Raw genomic sequence first — 13,717 nt, 5'->3', positions numbered from 1 at the left:
TTTTCTTCCTAAGGATCCTGAAAGCACCTACTTAGTCCTCATCGGCCAAGAAACTCCTAATCGAGTTTCATAGCGTGAATTGAGGTAAGTCACCACAGAAGGTATTTTTAGGACCCCAGACAAGGAGCGGATTGTCTGGAGGGCTGCACGGTAATTTGTGGGTCTGTTTTATTTCTGAATCAGCGGCAGTGGAAAAGCTGCTTCAGCCCCCGCGGCCCGAGCAGGGGTGGAGCTCGGCAGTGATTCATGTACAGCTCCGGCTCAAACTGAAACCGTAGACGTTTGTCTTCACAGCTGCGTGTTATTTTTACCCTTACTAAATATTCTCTCTTACACCTGGAATTTCAGCCTCTTCCCAACAGTCCTGTTCCTTCCCCCTTCTCCGAAGCAGTTGAAGACAAAATTAATTAAAAAGTCACCACCAACTCCCCAACAGTACTTAGCTCTTTGTCCCTAAAAGGGGGCTCGAGGTTTCCCTGAGAAAGTTTCATTATTTCAGTTTATATTTCTCTTTACGCTCACAAACGAATATCAGCAAGACCGTGTCACATTTAGATCTTGAAAACTGGGGCGAGAGGCATCGTTTTGGGACTCATGATCTGGGAATAAAATGTTCTATAGAATGAGATGTCTACAAGCAGTTGCATGATAAAGACCAAACGTGAGGTCTTTTCTATTTTGTGAGTGCTTTTTCTGTTTGTTTGTTGTTTGTTTGAAAGACTCATTTTTCAGGAGTAATTAAGCCCAACAGTCATTGTGGTGCTTAAGGTTTTTATTTTTATAAACAAGCTATGTGAATTCTGGTTAACTCAAATGGTTTTACTTCCAAGATAGAAAATGCCAAAGAAGCGCCCCTCGCCCCCGCTGACAGCACAGAATTCACTTGTAACTTAAGGAGGACACAACTCTCACGGTCTCCTCTTCCACAAAGCCGCATCCATCCATATGACTTCCCAAGACACGGCAGAGACCGTCACGAGTCCCTGCTTAAGGAGAAAAGATGGGGAAATCTGCACTGGACAAGGACGCAGTAGCAAAGCTTCTGTGTCCCTGCCTAACTTTTCCTTCTCTCAGTCCGTGTCTCGGTCCTGCAGCAAAGACCCAAGGCCCCTGACAAGCAGGACAAGCTACTGCCAACCGACCTCACCGCCACGCACTGAATGTTCGTCCCTCCCCCTCCAAAATTCACAGGGTGAAATCCTACCCCACATGGGATGCTCTTACGAGGTGGGGCCTGTAGAAGGTGCTCAGGTAATGAGGGTGGAGCCCTAAGGAATGGGATTTGTGCCCTTATAAAGGGACCCCAGGGAGCTCCCTCTTCCTTTTGCCATGTGAGGTCACAGTGAGAAGGTGCCATCTGTGAACCAGACACCAAATCTGCTGGCACCTTGATCTTGGACTTCTCAGCCTCCAGATCTGTGAGAAATAAATTCTGTGGTGTATAAGCCACCCAGGCTACGGCATTTTTGTTATAGCAGCCTGCGATGACTGAGACACCCACTATTACAGTTGGGAAAAAGCCACTAGTTCAGAAGTCTTCAACACAGGGCCACCCACAGCACAGCTTGGAGCTTAATTAGGAGACATCTTTTATGCCAATCCAAGTCAGAGCCCTAGGCAGAAAGGAGCAAATGCAATTAGTGTAGTGGATTTCACTGTCCTAAAATAATACTTACAGTTCCACAGAAAAGGTAAGAAAACATATGTGATGTCAAACTGCAGTGAGTCGAAGCAGAAAGACCTGCAGAGAGACCAGGCCCAGTGAACCACTTTCAAACACTAAGCACTGAGTGTTGCACATAAAATGAGAGGACCTGATATTAAAGGACCTTCAACCAATATATCATTCTGTTTGTGGTAGTCGGGCAAAGGACCTTTTCTAACATAATGAGAAATAAGGTATATGAACAGTCACCATACTAAAACTGAGAATTTTTTTCATTTTAATTTCAGCCCAACAAGTCTGTACTGAGGGCCACTGAAATGCTCAGAATGCAGGTCTCTTCCCCATACTGATTATTTTTTAAATGTGGTTTCATTTGGAGACACCTTGTGAAGTTCCTATAAAGGTGAGAACAGGTAAATTGACCTGCTATGATAAAATAAAATGAGATGAAGGTAAATTTTTTTAATGTGTAAGATATATAAGAAATCAAAATATAGTTGGTACTTGGATTGAATGCCTCTTAGCAGAAAAAAGATAAAATACTATTGCACGTCTGACACCTGGAGGAAACTCTCCTGTCCCTGCCAACACAGAAACCATGTTCGGCCACATGAAAAAGCCCTGAGGCAGTGAAGAAGAGCCCAGGCCTGGGGGCACCTACAACACGTGGACTTGAGCAAGCTACATTGTGGACACTCAAGGGTCTTCATCTGTAAAATGGGTACAATCGTAATAATGCCATCTCATAATCACAAATGCCTGTGGACATTGCCAAGTGTCCTGGGAGCAAAATCACTCTGGTTGAGAGTATACACTCTGGTTTAATGAATTAAGATCCACTGAACTCAGGCAAGGAGGCAAGAGCCTCTCCCGTTCTATGTGGTGTTTATCAGAGCCAAGTTCACGTCCCCAGGGCTTGGGCTGAGGCACAGGGGCTGGGCTCTATTCTCAGGAGTTTTCCTAGTTGTGGTTTATCCAGTCCTTGTTTGGGGTACATCTCCCACACCTTGGGCCCGTCCTAATGTCTTCCCTTCCTCATAGCATGTGTGCAACCCAGCAGCAAAGTATGTTAGCTCTACCTTCGAAACACACCCAGAATGCGACTGCCTCTCCCACCCCTCCCTCGCTGCTGCCCTCCGCCATCCCACACCCAAATTCCTGCTGGAGCCTCCCAGTGGGCTTGCGCTTGAACCCAGGAGCCAGGGAGACCCTGCTAAATCTGAGTAACATTACATCCCTCCTTTGCCTAAAGTCCCCAGTGGTCTCCGAGCTCACTCAGTGTGAAAGTCAAAGGCTCCTGACTGGCCCCAAGATCTCTCCAAACTCAGTTCCTATTACTCTTCCCCACAGACACCACACATCAGCCACAGTGGCCTCCTTGTTTTCCTTGAACACCTCAGGCTGACCTCAGGGCCTTTGCACTTACCACTCCCTCTGCCCAGAACATCGGCTGCTGCTTAACCACAAGGCCTTTTTCCTCATTGCCTTTGGGGCTTTATTCAAATATCACTTTCTCAGAGGTGACCTTCTCAGGCCACCCTATCAAGAGCCATCACCCCCTTTCCTGTTGTATTCTTCTCCCCAGCATTTACCATGATCACACCTGCTATATGTTTAATATGTCATCTGGTTTCATGGCCTTCCTCCCTACTAAAGAGTAAACTTAATGGGGCAGAATTTTTTGTGTGTTCTATTATTGTCTCCTAAGTGCCTAGAATGGTGACTACACATAGTAGGTGTTCAATATACACTTGTGGACTGAATGGATGAGTCCAGGCACCATCAGGAGGTCTGAGGCCAAGACGGACCCATCAGATGACCCATCCCCATCACACTACAGGTGTGATGCTTTTAAAATAACATGACAAGAGCATCTTGTTATCAGGCACAGCCTGGGGTTATTTGCGTCATACAGTGAATCTCCATCCAAGACCACACAGAGCGGCAAGGCCCAGACAGCATCTTCTCTCACCGTGCGGGCTCGGCCAGCCAAGGCGCCAGCGTGGCACGCGGTGAGGGAGGTGCTCCGCAATGCAGGGGACAGGCTCCTGAGAACAGCCTTTCCTCGACATGTGTTCTCCCAGATCGTCCACTCGACAGGCACCTCCACCCAGCTAGGGGGCATTCTCGTCTTTCCTCTCTTTGGATCTCACAACGGCGTGGTTCTCAGACCACCCAGCATCAGAATCCCCCAGAGAGCTCCGTAAAACACAGAGTGCTGGGTCGCACCCCAAGTCTCTTCTGATCCAGCAGGTCTGAGGCAGGGCCTGGGAATCTGCATCTGGAACAAGCTCCCAGGTGGTGCTGATGCTTCCAGGCCGGAGACCCAGCAGGAGACCCACCCACCGGGCAGCTCTCACCCAGCAGAATCAAACACGCCTCCAGGTGGCTTGGGGACCGGGCTGGGGGAGGACTCATGGCATGGCGCACAAACTCATGAAGTCCCAGCTGCAGTGAGCCTCCAGGGGGCTACCTGGAGTGGCCATTACCTGTGGAAAGATGACGGTGATGCTCAATGCTACCTGCCCGAGACTTGGCCCCCCCGAGCCAGGGATGCACAGCCAGCTGAGGAAAAGCAGCCCGCTCCACTCACGGTCCTGCCTGCCTGCTAACGGGAAGACGACTCTATCGCGGACCACATGAGTGCGTGTTGCCTCCTGGCTCATCTCACCAGTGTACGAGGGCTGAGCCTCAGGAGCCTCACAGCACACTAGGGCACTGGCAGGGAGCTCGCGAGGGTGAGCAGGGCCCTCTGTGTGCCCGGCATGGGAAGGCAGCTGGTTTGAGTTCAGCCGCACACTGACAGTTTTCCACTGTGTGAATGCTTGGGAGTTTCTGGTGCGTGAGGCTGGAGGGAAGAAAGGGAGAGGCAGGGTGGCCGTGGGCTGCCGAAGCTGAGAATGATGTCCTGAGTCTACACAAAGCACAACTAGATTAATGTCTGCAAGAATTCTGCCGTTTGATCGGCAGTGGCCAAGCCAAACCCACAACAACTTCCCTATTGGCTCACAAAGCGGTGGTTCCTTTTCTCTCCTGGTTTTCTTTTATTATTTTTTACAGAAACTCTATTATAATGGCCATAGAGCTCGTTTCACCACTCGTATTTCATATCAGGAGCTTGCAGGCATGTTAGAGCTGAAGTTTTGTAGAACTCCACTGTTTGGTTGGGAACTAAGTCCTTTCTTCCTCCCAAGGCACTTGGCCTTCTCTTCCATGAGCAATGGATGGAGAGGGACAGACGGAGGACCGTTCCCAAGGACGGGGCTCTGTGCGGAAGGAGGGGTCACGCTCTGGCAAGACTGAAGCTGCAGTGGGTGGGTGTCTCCCACAGAAGTACCTGCAAGAGCAGTGGTGGGGCATAGAGCTAGGGGTGTAGCCAAAGACCAATTTTTGACTTATGTCAACTCATTTGACTTTGAGAGGCCTGCATGCCACAGGAAAGCCCCTACACATGAGCTCAGAGCAGGGACAATTATAAAAAGGTTCTAGGCTGGGGGCCAGAACACGGCTAATTCCCCTGCACCCCTGGCCTGGGGCCTCTGAGTCTGGAAGGACGCAGGGAGGTGGAGTGTCCCAGAGCCGCACTCCTGGTGCTGTCCTCATGTGGAGGTGAGCCACATCTGCCCTGTAGCAGCCCTGCTGTGACACCCTCCACAGCAGAGGCCGTAGCTCCATGACCCCTGCCTCTGCCCCGGGCACCTTGGCAGGGCTGGCATAGCCCAGGTGCCCATTCTCGGTCCCCACAATGAAGCGGAGTGAATGCACACCCACGCTCCTTTTGGTGGAGCTGGACCTGACCTACGTACGTAAAGAACATGCCTCGAGCTGGCAAAACCTGCAGATCTGCTCCCAGGTGGTCCTCTCGGCCACTTAGGCCACCTGCGCTCCTCCAGGTGGGATGGGTCTCGGCTCCACTGATGCCCATGAGTGCTCCCTTCCTCCCACACCCTCCCTCGGGTGGCCTGTCAGGTCCTGAAGAGCAGACTCTGGCTCACAGCCATGTTTCAACACTCCTGGAGGTCACAGAGCCCCGACCTGATGCACGACCCCCGTTACCACCTGCCGTCCAGCCAGGCTGGGCTCCTTCAGTGCCAGGGAGCTGGCGACCCAGAGCATTCTAGTTTGGAAGAGTTTTAACTCTCCAACCAGTCTGGCCCCACCAGTCACCAACCAGTCTAGAGTCCCTGCAAGTCAGGTATGGGGCTCAGTTTCCTGTGTCAGCTTGGCAAGGCTACGGCTCCCAGTGACTGACTCAAACGCTGGTCGAGGCGTGGCTGCAAAGGTGTGTGGTAGATGTGGCTAACATCGCCAGTCAGTGGACCTTAACTAGAGGAGATCACTCTGGACAACGTGGGTGGGCCGCGTCTAATCAGTCGAAGGCCTGAAGAGCAAACACGGAGGTTGCCCAGAGCAGGAATTATGCCTCCAGACTGTAAAATAGAAACCCTGCCTGGCTCCCAGCTTGCCAGCCTTCCCTGCGGACCTCAGACCTGCCAGCCCCCACAACTGCAGGACTCAATGCCTTAAAATGAATCTCTTACATATGAAAATATCCTACAGGTTCTATGTCTCTGGAGAGCCCCGAGTGACACGCCAGGCCAGGCCACACACACAGCTTCAGCAAACACCCCGCACTCTGCGGGGCAGGCACGAGCTGTATTTATCTCTTTTACAAAGAGGATTCATACCTGCCACCCCCTCTCTCCCCCCAGAACATTCCTAAGGGTGAGAGATGATGACACGTGGTGCCTGGGTGACATCTGTATTGTCGCCAGATGCCAGAAAGCTTAGGAGGCCTCCGAGGCCCATGTTCCTCCCTCCCTGTTTCCCACCACACCTGCCATTTCCATGAAGGCAGGCAGCACATGGGCCCGGATTAAAGGCAGATGGAATTGACCTTGTTTTCTTCACGGACAGCACTTGCCACGCTGGCACCTGTGAATCTGACGGAAGGACCAGGACACAGAGAACAGGGCGACTGACTTCACTCAGCACCCACACACTGAAACCATGTCACTGTCTGCCTTTAGAAGCTGGGACCGCACTTAAGGTCTGTGGCAGGAGCACTCCGAGCAATGTCAGAATTCTGCGAGCCTGAGAGAGGAAGCTCTTAAGGTTCCCATGGTTCCCTTGAGAGAAAATGTCCAATTCCCCCGAAAAAGATTTCATTTCTGAGAAAGAGACCACCCAGAGAGCACCTGTCTTTTCACCTGCCTGAGAGAAGAACCATCCAAGAGCCCTCCCGGGTCCACAGGGTCGAGGGGCCTGGGGGAAGCCGCCCTCCTGTCTTTCTTGGGCACCGAAGCCCCTTGGCCGGGGCTCAGGCTTACTCTGAACCCCTGTCCCGAGTCCCTGGGGCACCCACTGCGGGCAGAAAAGGCGGCCCCACACCCAGCCGGGCAGGGACGGGGACATCAGCTATCATGAGAAGGAAAATGGTGTTGGCACTTCTCTATAAACAGAATATTTATTTTACTTTATTTTTTAATTCAGGAGTAGCACAGTAAGGACAAGAGAAACTTTTGCTTCTGCAACACTGTTCTCACCTCCTCACTCAGTTTTCCCTTCTGAGGCTTGCTAAATCCAGATGGCTATCCTAGGGCTGGCCTGGGCACACTCTCCAAACAAGGCCAGGGAGGGTGCACTCTGCTCATTGTCTGCTGGAAATCATCTCAGTGCCCCTCTGCCTGAGGTTCCCCCTCCCCAATCTCTCTCTCTCTCTCTCTCTCTCTCTCACACACACACACACACACACACACAATCTCTCTCTCCTATGGCCCAGGCAGGTGTAATGCCTGCAGGTACAAATTAGCCTCTGAAGAAGAGAGGCCTTAGAAACTAGTGTCTCCACCGTGACCACGCTGGCTATATGGGGTCACATGACTCCACCCAAAACAGAATTCATTCAGGGTTTCCAGGCTGAGCTCCCCAACTACTCTTCCACAGACACAGTGTTGCATTGTTTAGAACCTGATTACACTGCATTCTTCTCAGTCTCGGAAACACATACAGTCAAGGACCAGCAGAAACATTCTGTCCAATGCATGGGATTTATGGGTAAAATATTAACCTGCAATTGTTAACTTCCCACAACTTTGGTGTTGCGGACCCCATGATTGCATTTCCTGCCGGGGTACTTTCAGAATTCCAGAAACTGATCTCTTGATGAGATCCAAGAATTCCACTCACAAGACCCGTGCAGTAGCAATATTCAACATCAGAGTTATCTCCCTTTGCAAGAAGCAGCTAGATGCACAGAAGCCAACTGCCTTCTCAGAGTCAAGGAAAGTTCTGGCGTCTCCCATCTCCCCATTTGGCACATCCAGACTCACTGTTGATGCTCCCTCTAAGGCACTGCGACTTGGCACCTTCATTAATGCCATCCTAGGAGTTGACGCGATGGTTTCCAGTACTTATAAAATATGACACTTACAATAAACATACTTAGCATTAAAACACATATGTAACAAAAAGGCCCTGTTATAGCCGCAACATAGTGGAAAGTGCTCCGGGTGAGAAGTCAAACACTCCTGGTTTGAATCCAAATTCTGATTTCCCTTAAGTGGTGATTTTGAGTTAGACAGAAAATACCTGATCATAGGTTTCCTCATCCATCAAGCGGGGACAGTCACTCCTCAGGGGGACTGCTTGGAGGGTTGATGGACTATCGGACATAAAAGGGCTTTGTACATGGTAAAGTACTAGAAAATGTGAGCTGTTCTTATGACTGTAGAGGATACAACATTTAAAAGAAATTATCCTTTCTTTGTCTGAAGGTTTTATATTATTCCTGAATATATATAAGGTATTATATCATAATTGAAATTAATTTTACTTTTCAAAACTACATCTAATACAATGCTTTCGAGTGTCAGGGACATTTGTGCATTTGGGAACACATTATATGTGACAGCTTTATTATTACGTGCACATTATCTGTGCATTTGCAGGAAAGCTAACAATTACAGGAGACATTGGAGCTGGACTTCAAGTGCAAGTTAAGATGAGAAAAAGCCAGCTAAGAGAAGAGGACAGCTGGGATTGAAGAGTGGGGTGTGGGTGGCAGGTAGATGAAGTAGATTCATTAGCAAATTCAAATGGCTTGGACCTATGCTGCACTGCGTGGCCACTAGCTGACATGCTCCTTTCATAAAAACACAAGACATCATTATTTTCCAGGCAGTAAAACCTCAGAGATGAATTTGGCCATATGTGGGCTAAGGCCCCCCTCCCACAGAGCCCGCATGCCTGGGAAATAGAATCGAACACCACATCTTCAAAGAGAGTTCTTGGTAAATATACTACTGGTTTTACAACCTCTATCCTCAACACAAACCACTGGAAAACACATTTTCTCAGCATTGCCCAACGTTACTGCTCAATAGTTTTCCATTCTGAAACAATCTTTGCAGAAGTGTGAGTAACTTCCACTGTGCCGTCTGAAGGGAGAGGAAAACGGGAGGGTAGCAGTCTCCTTACCTTGAGCCATTCACCTGGCTAGGGTTACATTCCATTTTGATGGTGACCCTGGCTGGGGGTTGAGACAGCCAGTCCTGCTGAGGGACGCGTGGGCTCATCTTGGAAGTCTGTCCATAGTCGCTGGAGGAGGACGCGGTCATCTCCGTCTTAGCCAGGTGTGGCGTCCCGTAGGCACACTCAAACAACGACTGGTCCTCGCTCACAACTGATAATGCTTCCTGAACGCCCAAAGAAACACATATTCAGGACACTCTAAAGGACAGTCAGGTTTCCAAAAGCTGTTGACTTCAGAGTTCTTGCTAACGGGGACTACACTTTAGGTAGTTTTTATGGTATCCGCTTCTACCTTTCGGAAGAAAAGAGCACCTTGTTTTCCTTCCTCCAGACTGTGCAAGTCAGAAGTGCCAGCCTGGGAAAACTTTTGTGCAGGGCTCAAAGCATCCTGGGCTTGACTGCAGCAGGGCAGATAATACCCACTTTAATCTCAATTCAAGGAAGTTGAATTTCAAAGGTCTTAAAAGACATCCAATTGCATGTGTCATTATTTGACAAATGCAATCTATAATTCAAGCAGACAGGGTACAGAACGGTCATGGAGATTAAAAAAAGACATGTGAAGGCTAACACCTAAGCATCTGGCAAAACTGCCACATTCCCAGGGGATTTTGAGGAAGAGGTACTTAGAAGAAGAGAGAGGGAAAGATGGAGCACCAACGACAACCAAACAAAGACACGAAGTTTTCCACTCTAAGTTATTAGCCGAAATAGAGTTCCGAGCGGTGCTTCCATGGCGGTGAACATCTGGATGATAAATGAACAACAACAACAAAGAAAGCGGTGAATTATCCAGATGCCTCCAAATACCAGGATGTTTAAAATATCTGGATCACTGACTAGCTCTATTTTCCCCTTAGTTTCTATTAATATCTTTGCTCTTTTGCATGATTTAGTGAGAAGACATAGAAATTTGTCATTGTTGGATCATTTTTCTGTGGTCTTAAGTCAAACAAGTGGTCAGCCTACGACTATGTTTATAGTCTACAGCCAAATCAGCAAAGGCCAATTTGATTGGGAAAACTCAACTATTTGAATGATACATTGTGTAGCAACCAGGTAGAATGTGAGAAAATCCAATTTTGGTTTCTACAGCAGAAAATAAAACTCCACGTGATAACTCATTTTTATTTCAATCCTGTGGCACCCTCAGTATTGGCAGCAACGACTGAGAAGCAAATGCTGGTTGTGCCACAACTTTTTTAAAAAATAGAACTTTAGAGCCAGGGGGTATGGAGAACTTCTAGTCCAAACTCCTCATCTCCACATGAGAAATATGAGATCCAGAAAGGTCTAGATCTAAGCTTGAATCAGCTGGCCAAGATCACCCAGGGAATTAATGATGGAAATGACTTGTGTTTTATCATCTGCTCTCTCCTGCCCCCACAGCCCTACGATGCCCCTCTAACATGTTTTGGTTTGGGACATGTGTTTGAATTAGCACTCCCTTCTCGTTGTTTGAGTTGACCTTTGAATAAATAAGAACACTCTCCATCAGCCATAGCACTGTATGAAGCATCTTTTCTGAGATGGAGACCCCCTCCCTACCCAGGAATCTTTAGGCAACAATCACCCCTCCCAGCCCATGTGGACGCTGCCCCTCTATCCCACCCCCACCCAAGGACCAACTTTGCTCCCAGCTCCCCAAGTGCACCAACTTCTTAGCCGGATGCTCTGTACTATGAATCCTTGAGTGGGAAGAAACTAAAGGAACAAAGTCAAGATCTTGGCTCTCAGGGGAGGACAGCCAGGTGCCTGTGCACATATAGATCCCCCCTCCCCCGACTTCTTTAGGATCCCTAGAATGACAGCCGGGACACCCCAGGAAAGATGAAGCCTGGAGCTTAAACAGTAACACAAAAATGTATGACAGGGTGAGCTATGCCAGCCGGAGAGCCAGAAACAGGCATGGGGCGGGGGGAGCATCTTGCATATACAGCAAAATCAAACACATCAACAAACAAAAATAACACGAGGCAGCAACAGTGAAGTTGACGGTCTAGAAACGGGCATCCCAGATGTCAGAGAACCTGAATTACACATCTATCTCTTCAGAGCACAATGGAGTGAACGATTCTAAGGACTCTGAACTCGTAGATGGGGGTTTAAAAGTGAAATGGGCACCACAGACTTAGTGTAGTCGTGCTAATTAAAAAAGACAAAAATTACAGCTTAAGTAAGTTTTGCAAAACAGATCCTCCCTCCCCATAGCAGCGCTGGGTAGAAAGGTTTTACACACTCAGCACAGGAAACAAGACTGACGGTGACTCCCTTTCTCCTTCCTCGGCCTGCGGACTCCAGCTCGGCTCGGAGGGGAATAACATACTATGTAATGTTAGCTTTGGCCCACCGATGACAAGACACATGAACAAATGTGTAATTTATATCAGAAATTGGCAAAAACAGGCTATATATAAGGGACAGGCTAGATTTTAAATTGCAGGCTAAAATAAAATGGCTTCAACAAAAACAAACAAGTGCTGACTTTAAAATACTAGTATGTCCTCAAGGTAAAGGAAGATATTCTTGCAAACAAAGCCAATGACCAAATAAACGTAGAGTAAGACTGAATAACAAATGAACCAAAATATTAGAACTAAAGTGAGGCTTCATTGTGCGTTTGGAGGCAGAGGAATCTATTCTCACATCTGGCAAAGCATTATTTCAGCACATGGTTTTCTACAGAAAAAAATCAAAGTTAATTGAGATCGATTTAGGGGAAACAACCACCCTCACAAGCACTAGGGATAAGGGAGAGAGGTGCGCAGCCTTTCTTCGTATCTTAAAATTCCTCTCAAAGTTAATAATATACAAAAAAAAAACACAGAAACGAGAAAGGTGATATAAGTCAGAATGTTGAAAGCAAACCCTCAGTTGCTTTTGTTCATTAGAAGGGAAAGATTCTGAAAATGAGGAAGTTTCAGGGTAAACATTTCAAAAGGGGTGAAATATAGTTACATCTGAAAAGACAGAGCAATCTGAAAATACGCCCCGAAATGATTCTGGCTAAACAAAGGCTGTCGAACACCTAGAAGTAAGTACAGCTCAGGAAAAGGAAACAAATTAATAAACAAAATTACACACACACACACACACACACACACACGTCAGTGTAGCACATTTTAACAATTAGGGAGAAGGAAGAAGCTGAAAGGTCATTTTCAGAGACCTATGAATACTTCAACAGGAACGATCACTGAAGTTCATTGCTGTTTTTCGGAAGAAAACCAAGCTACTGACCAACAACAGCTCTTTGTTTCGCCACTTGACTTAGCTATAGGCGCATTTCATCATCCCTTTGGTTCAAGTTTGAATGGCAAAGGCTGAAGCACAGGATTCTCCCTTCCCAGCAGCCCTGAGACTTCAAAGGGGAGAGAGAATCTACGCCAGTCGGATTAAAACCAGAAAGGACTGCCGAACAGCGGCTCCTAACCAGGAACACATGAGTTCTTTAACGCCAGCTCTGGGAGAGACTCTGCTTGGTCTTGAATGACAATGTCCCTGCTTTTCTGCTGACTGTCTCCCCTCTTTTGCAGCCTGGCAACCTCACCTACCTACCTACCTGCCCACCTGCCCAGGGTGTCAGGAGATGCCTTAGGTAATATGTATAGATTATTCTTTCAGAAACTTCAGCCAGTCTCAGGGCTTTGGAATTGCTTGGGTTGCTTTATAACAAGAGAATTTTTAAAAAGTCAAAACCTGGCAAAAATGTGGCATAATAATTTAATATGCTGCCTCCGTGTTACTATTAAAAGGCCTGAACTTTAGATTGGTGTTTGCCAGTGTGTGGGGGTGTTTTTCTCTGTAGCTCCAGGAAAGTTAGGATATTCCCATGTGGCGAGTGGCAGCCTACCAAGGCCATTTTTTAAGAACTTAGGAGAAATACATAATTCTGAGCAAACTGCCCCAAATAAAAGGGACTGCTGTGTTAATACTACAGTGTTTATTATTTCTTCTAAATACTGAATCCCCCCCATACGGTATGAGGACCATTCCTTTGGATTTTGGTTATGGGATAAAAGTTGACTGACCTAGAGTTCTAGAAATGAGAGGAGGACTAAACCAGATTCTATTTCATATTGTGAGACTAAAATATGCCTCTATTTTCAAGTAACTAGACTTGAGTACAACAAAGGATCTATAATTCTTAGACTAAAAACTAAAAAAGTAAAACAACAAAGTTGAATGCACATTGACATTTTCAGCACAATATTTCAGGACCCCGATGCCTTTCTGTAACAGATGACTGTTTTGCAAGGCTCTTGTATTTCCCCCAAAAGAGTCAGAGTTAGAAAAGAAGGGCCCGGTTTTGTTTCTAATTTACAATCCTTACAGTTCATAAAAATACTAGATAGTTAATACAGGGAATCCATCATACTTTTGCTTTTTTTGAAAATCTGGGAGTGGTGAAGTGTGGAAACTGAGAAAATCTTAAAGCATGGTCAGCTCTCTCATGCTGGAGCCAGCAGAGGGCACAGAGGTTTTCAAAACTTAGGAAGATGCCAGAACCGGACCTCT

The 13,717-nt window shown here is 47.5% G+C and overlaps 1 protein-coding gene across 4 annotated transcripts in view; it reads right to left on the bottom strand.

Moving 5' to 3' along the window:
• Positions 1–13,717, bottom strand: part of ERG (ETS transcription factor ERG) — a 189,493-nt gene that overhangs the window by 52,062 nt on the left and 123,714 nt on the right. For 2 of the 4 annotated variants that reach the window (XM_069472289.1, XM_069472290.1), the window contains exon 2: positions 9,146–9,363. The exons of the other annotated variants lie outside the window; for them this stretch is intronic. In XM_069472289.1, coding sequence (XP_069328390.1) covers positions 9,146–9,363 — 218 coding nt within the window. The remainder of the gene's footprint in view (positions 1–9,145; positions 9,364–13,717) is intronic. 4 annotated transcript variants of the gene reach the window in all.

Source organism: Eulemur rufifrons, chromosome 7 (genome assembly GCF_041146395.1).
Source record: "Eulemur rufifrons isolate Redbay chromosome 7, OSU_ERuf_1, whole genome shotgun sequence".
In the NCBI taxonomy this organism is placed as follows: Eukaryota; Metazoa; Chordata; class Mammalia; order Primates; family Lemuridae; genus Eulemur; species Eulemur rufifrons.
Note: the sequence above shows the minus strand (reverse complement) of the source record. Positions and strands in the feature narration are given on the sequence as shown.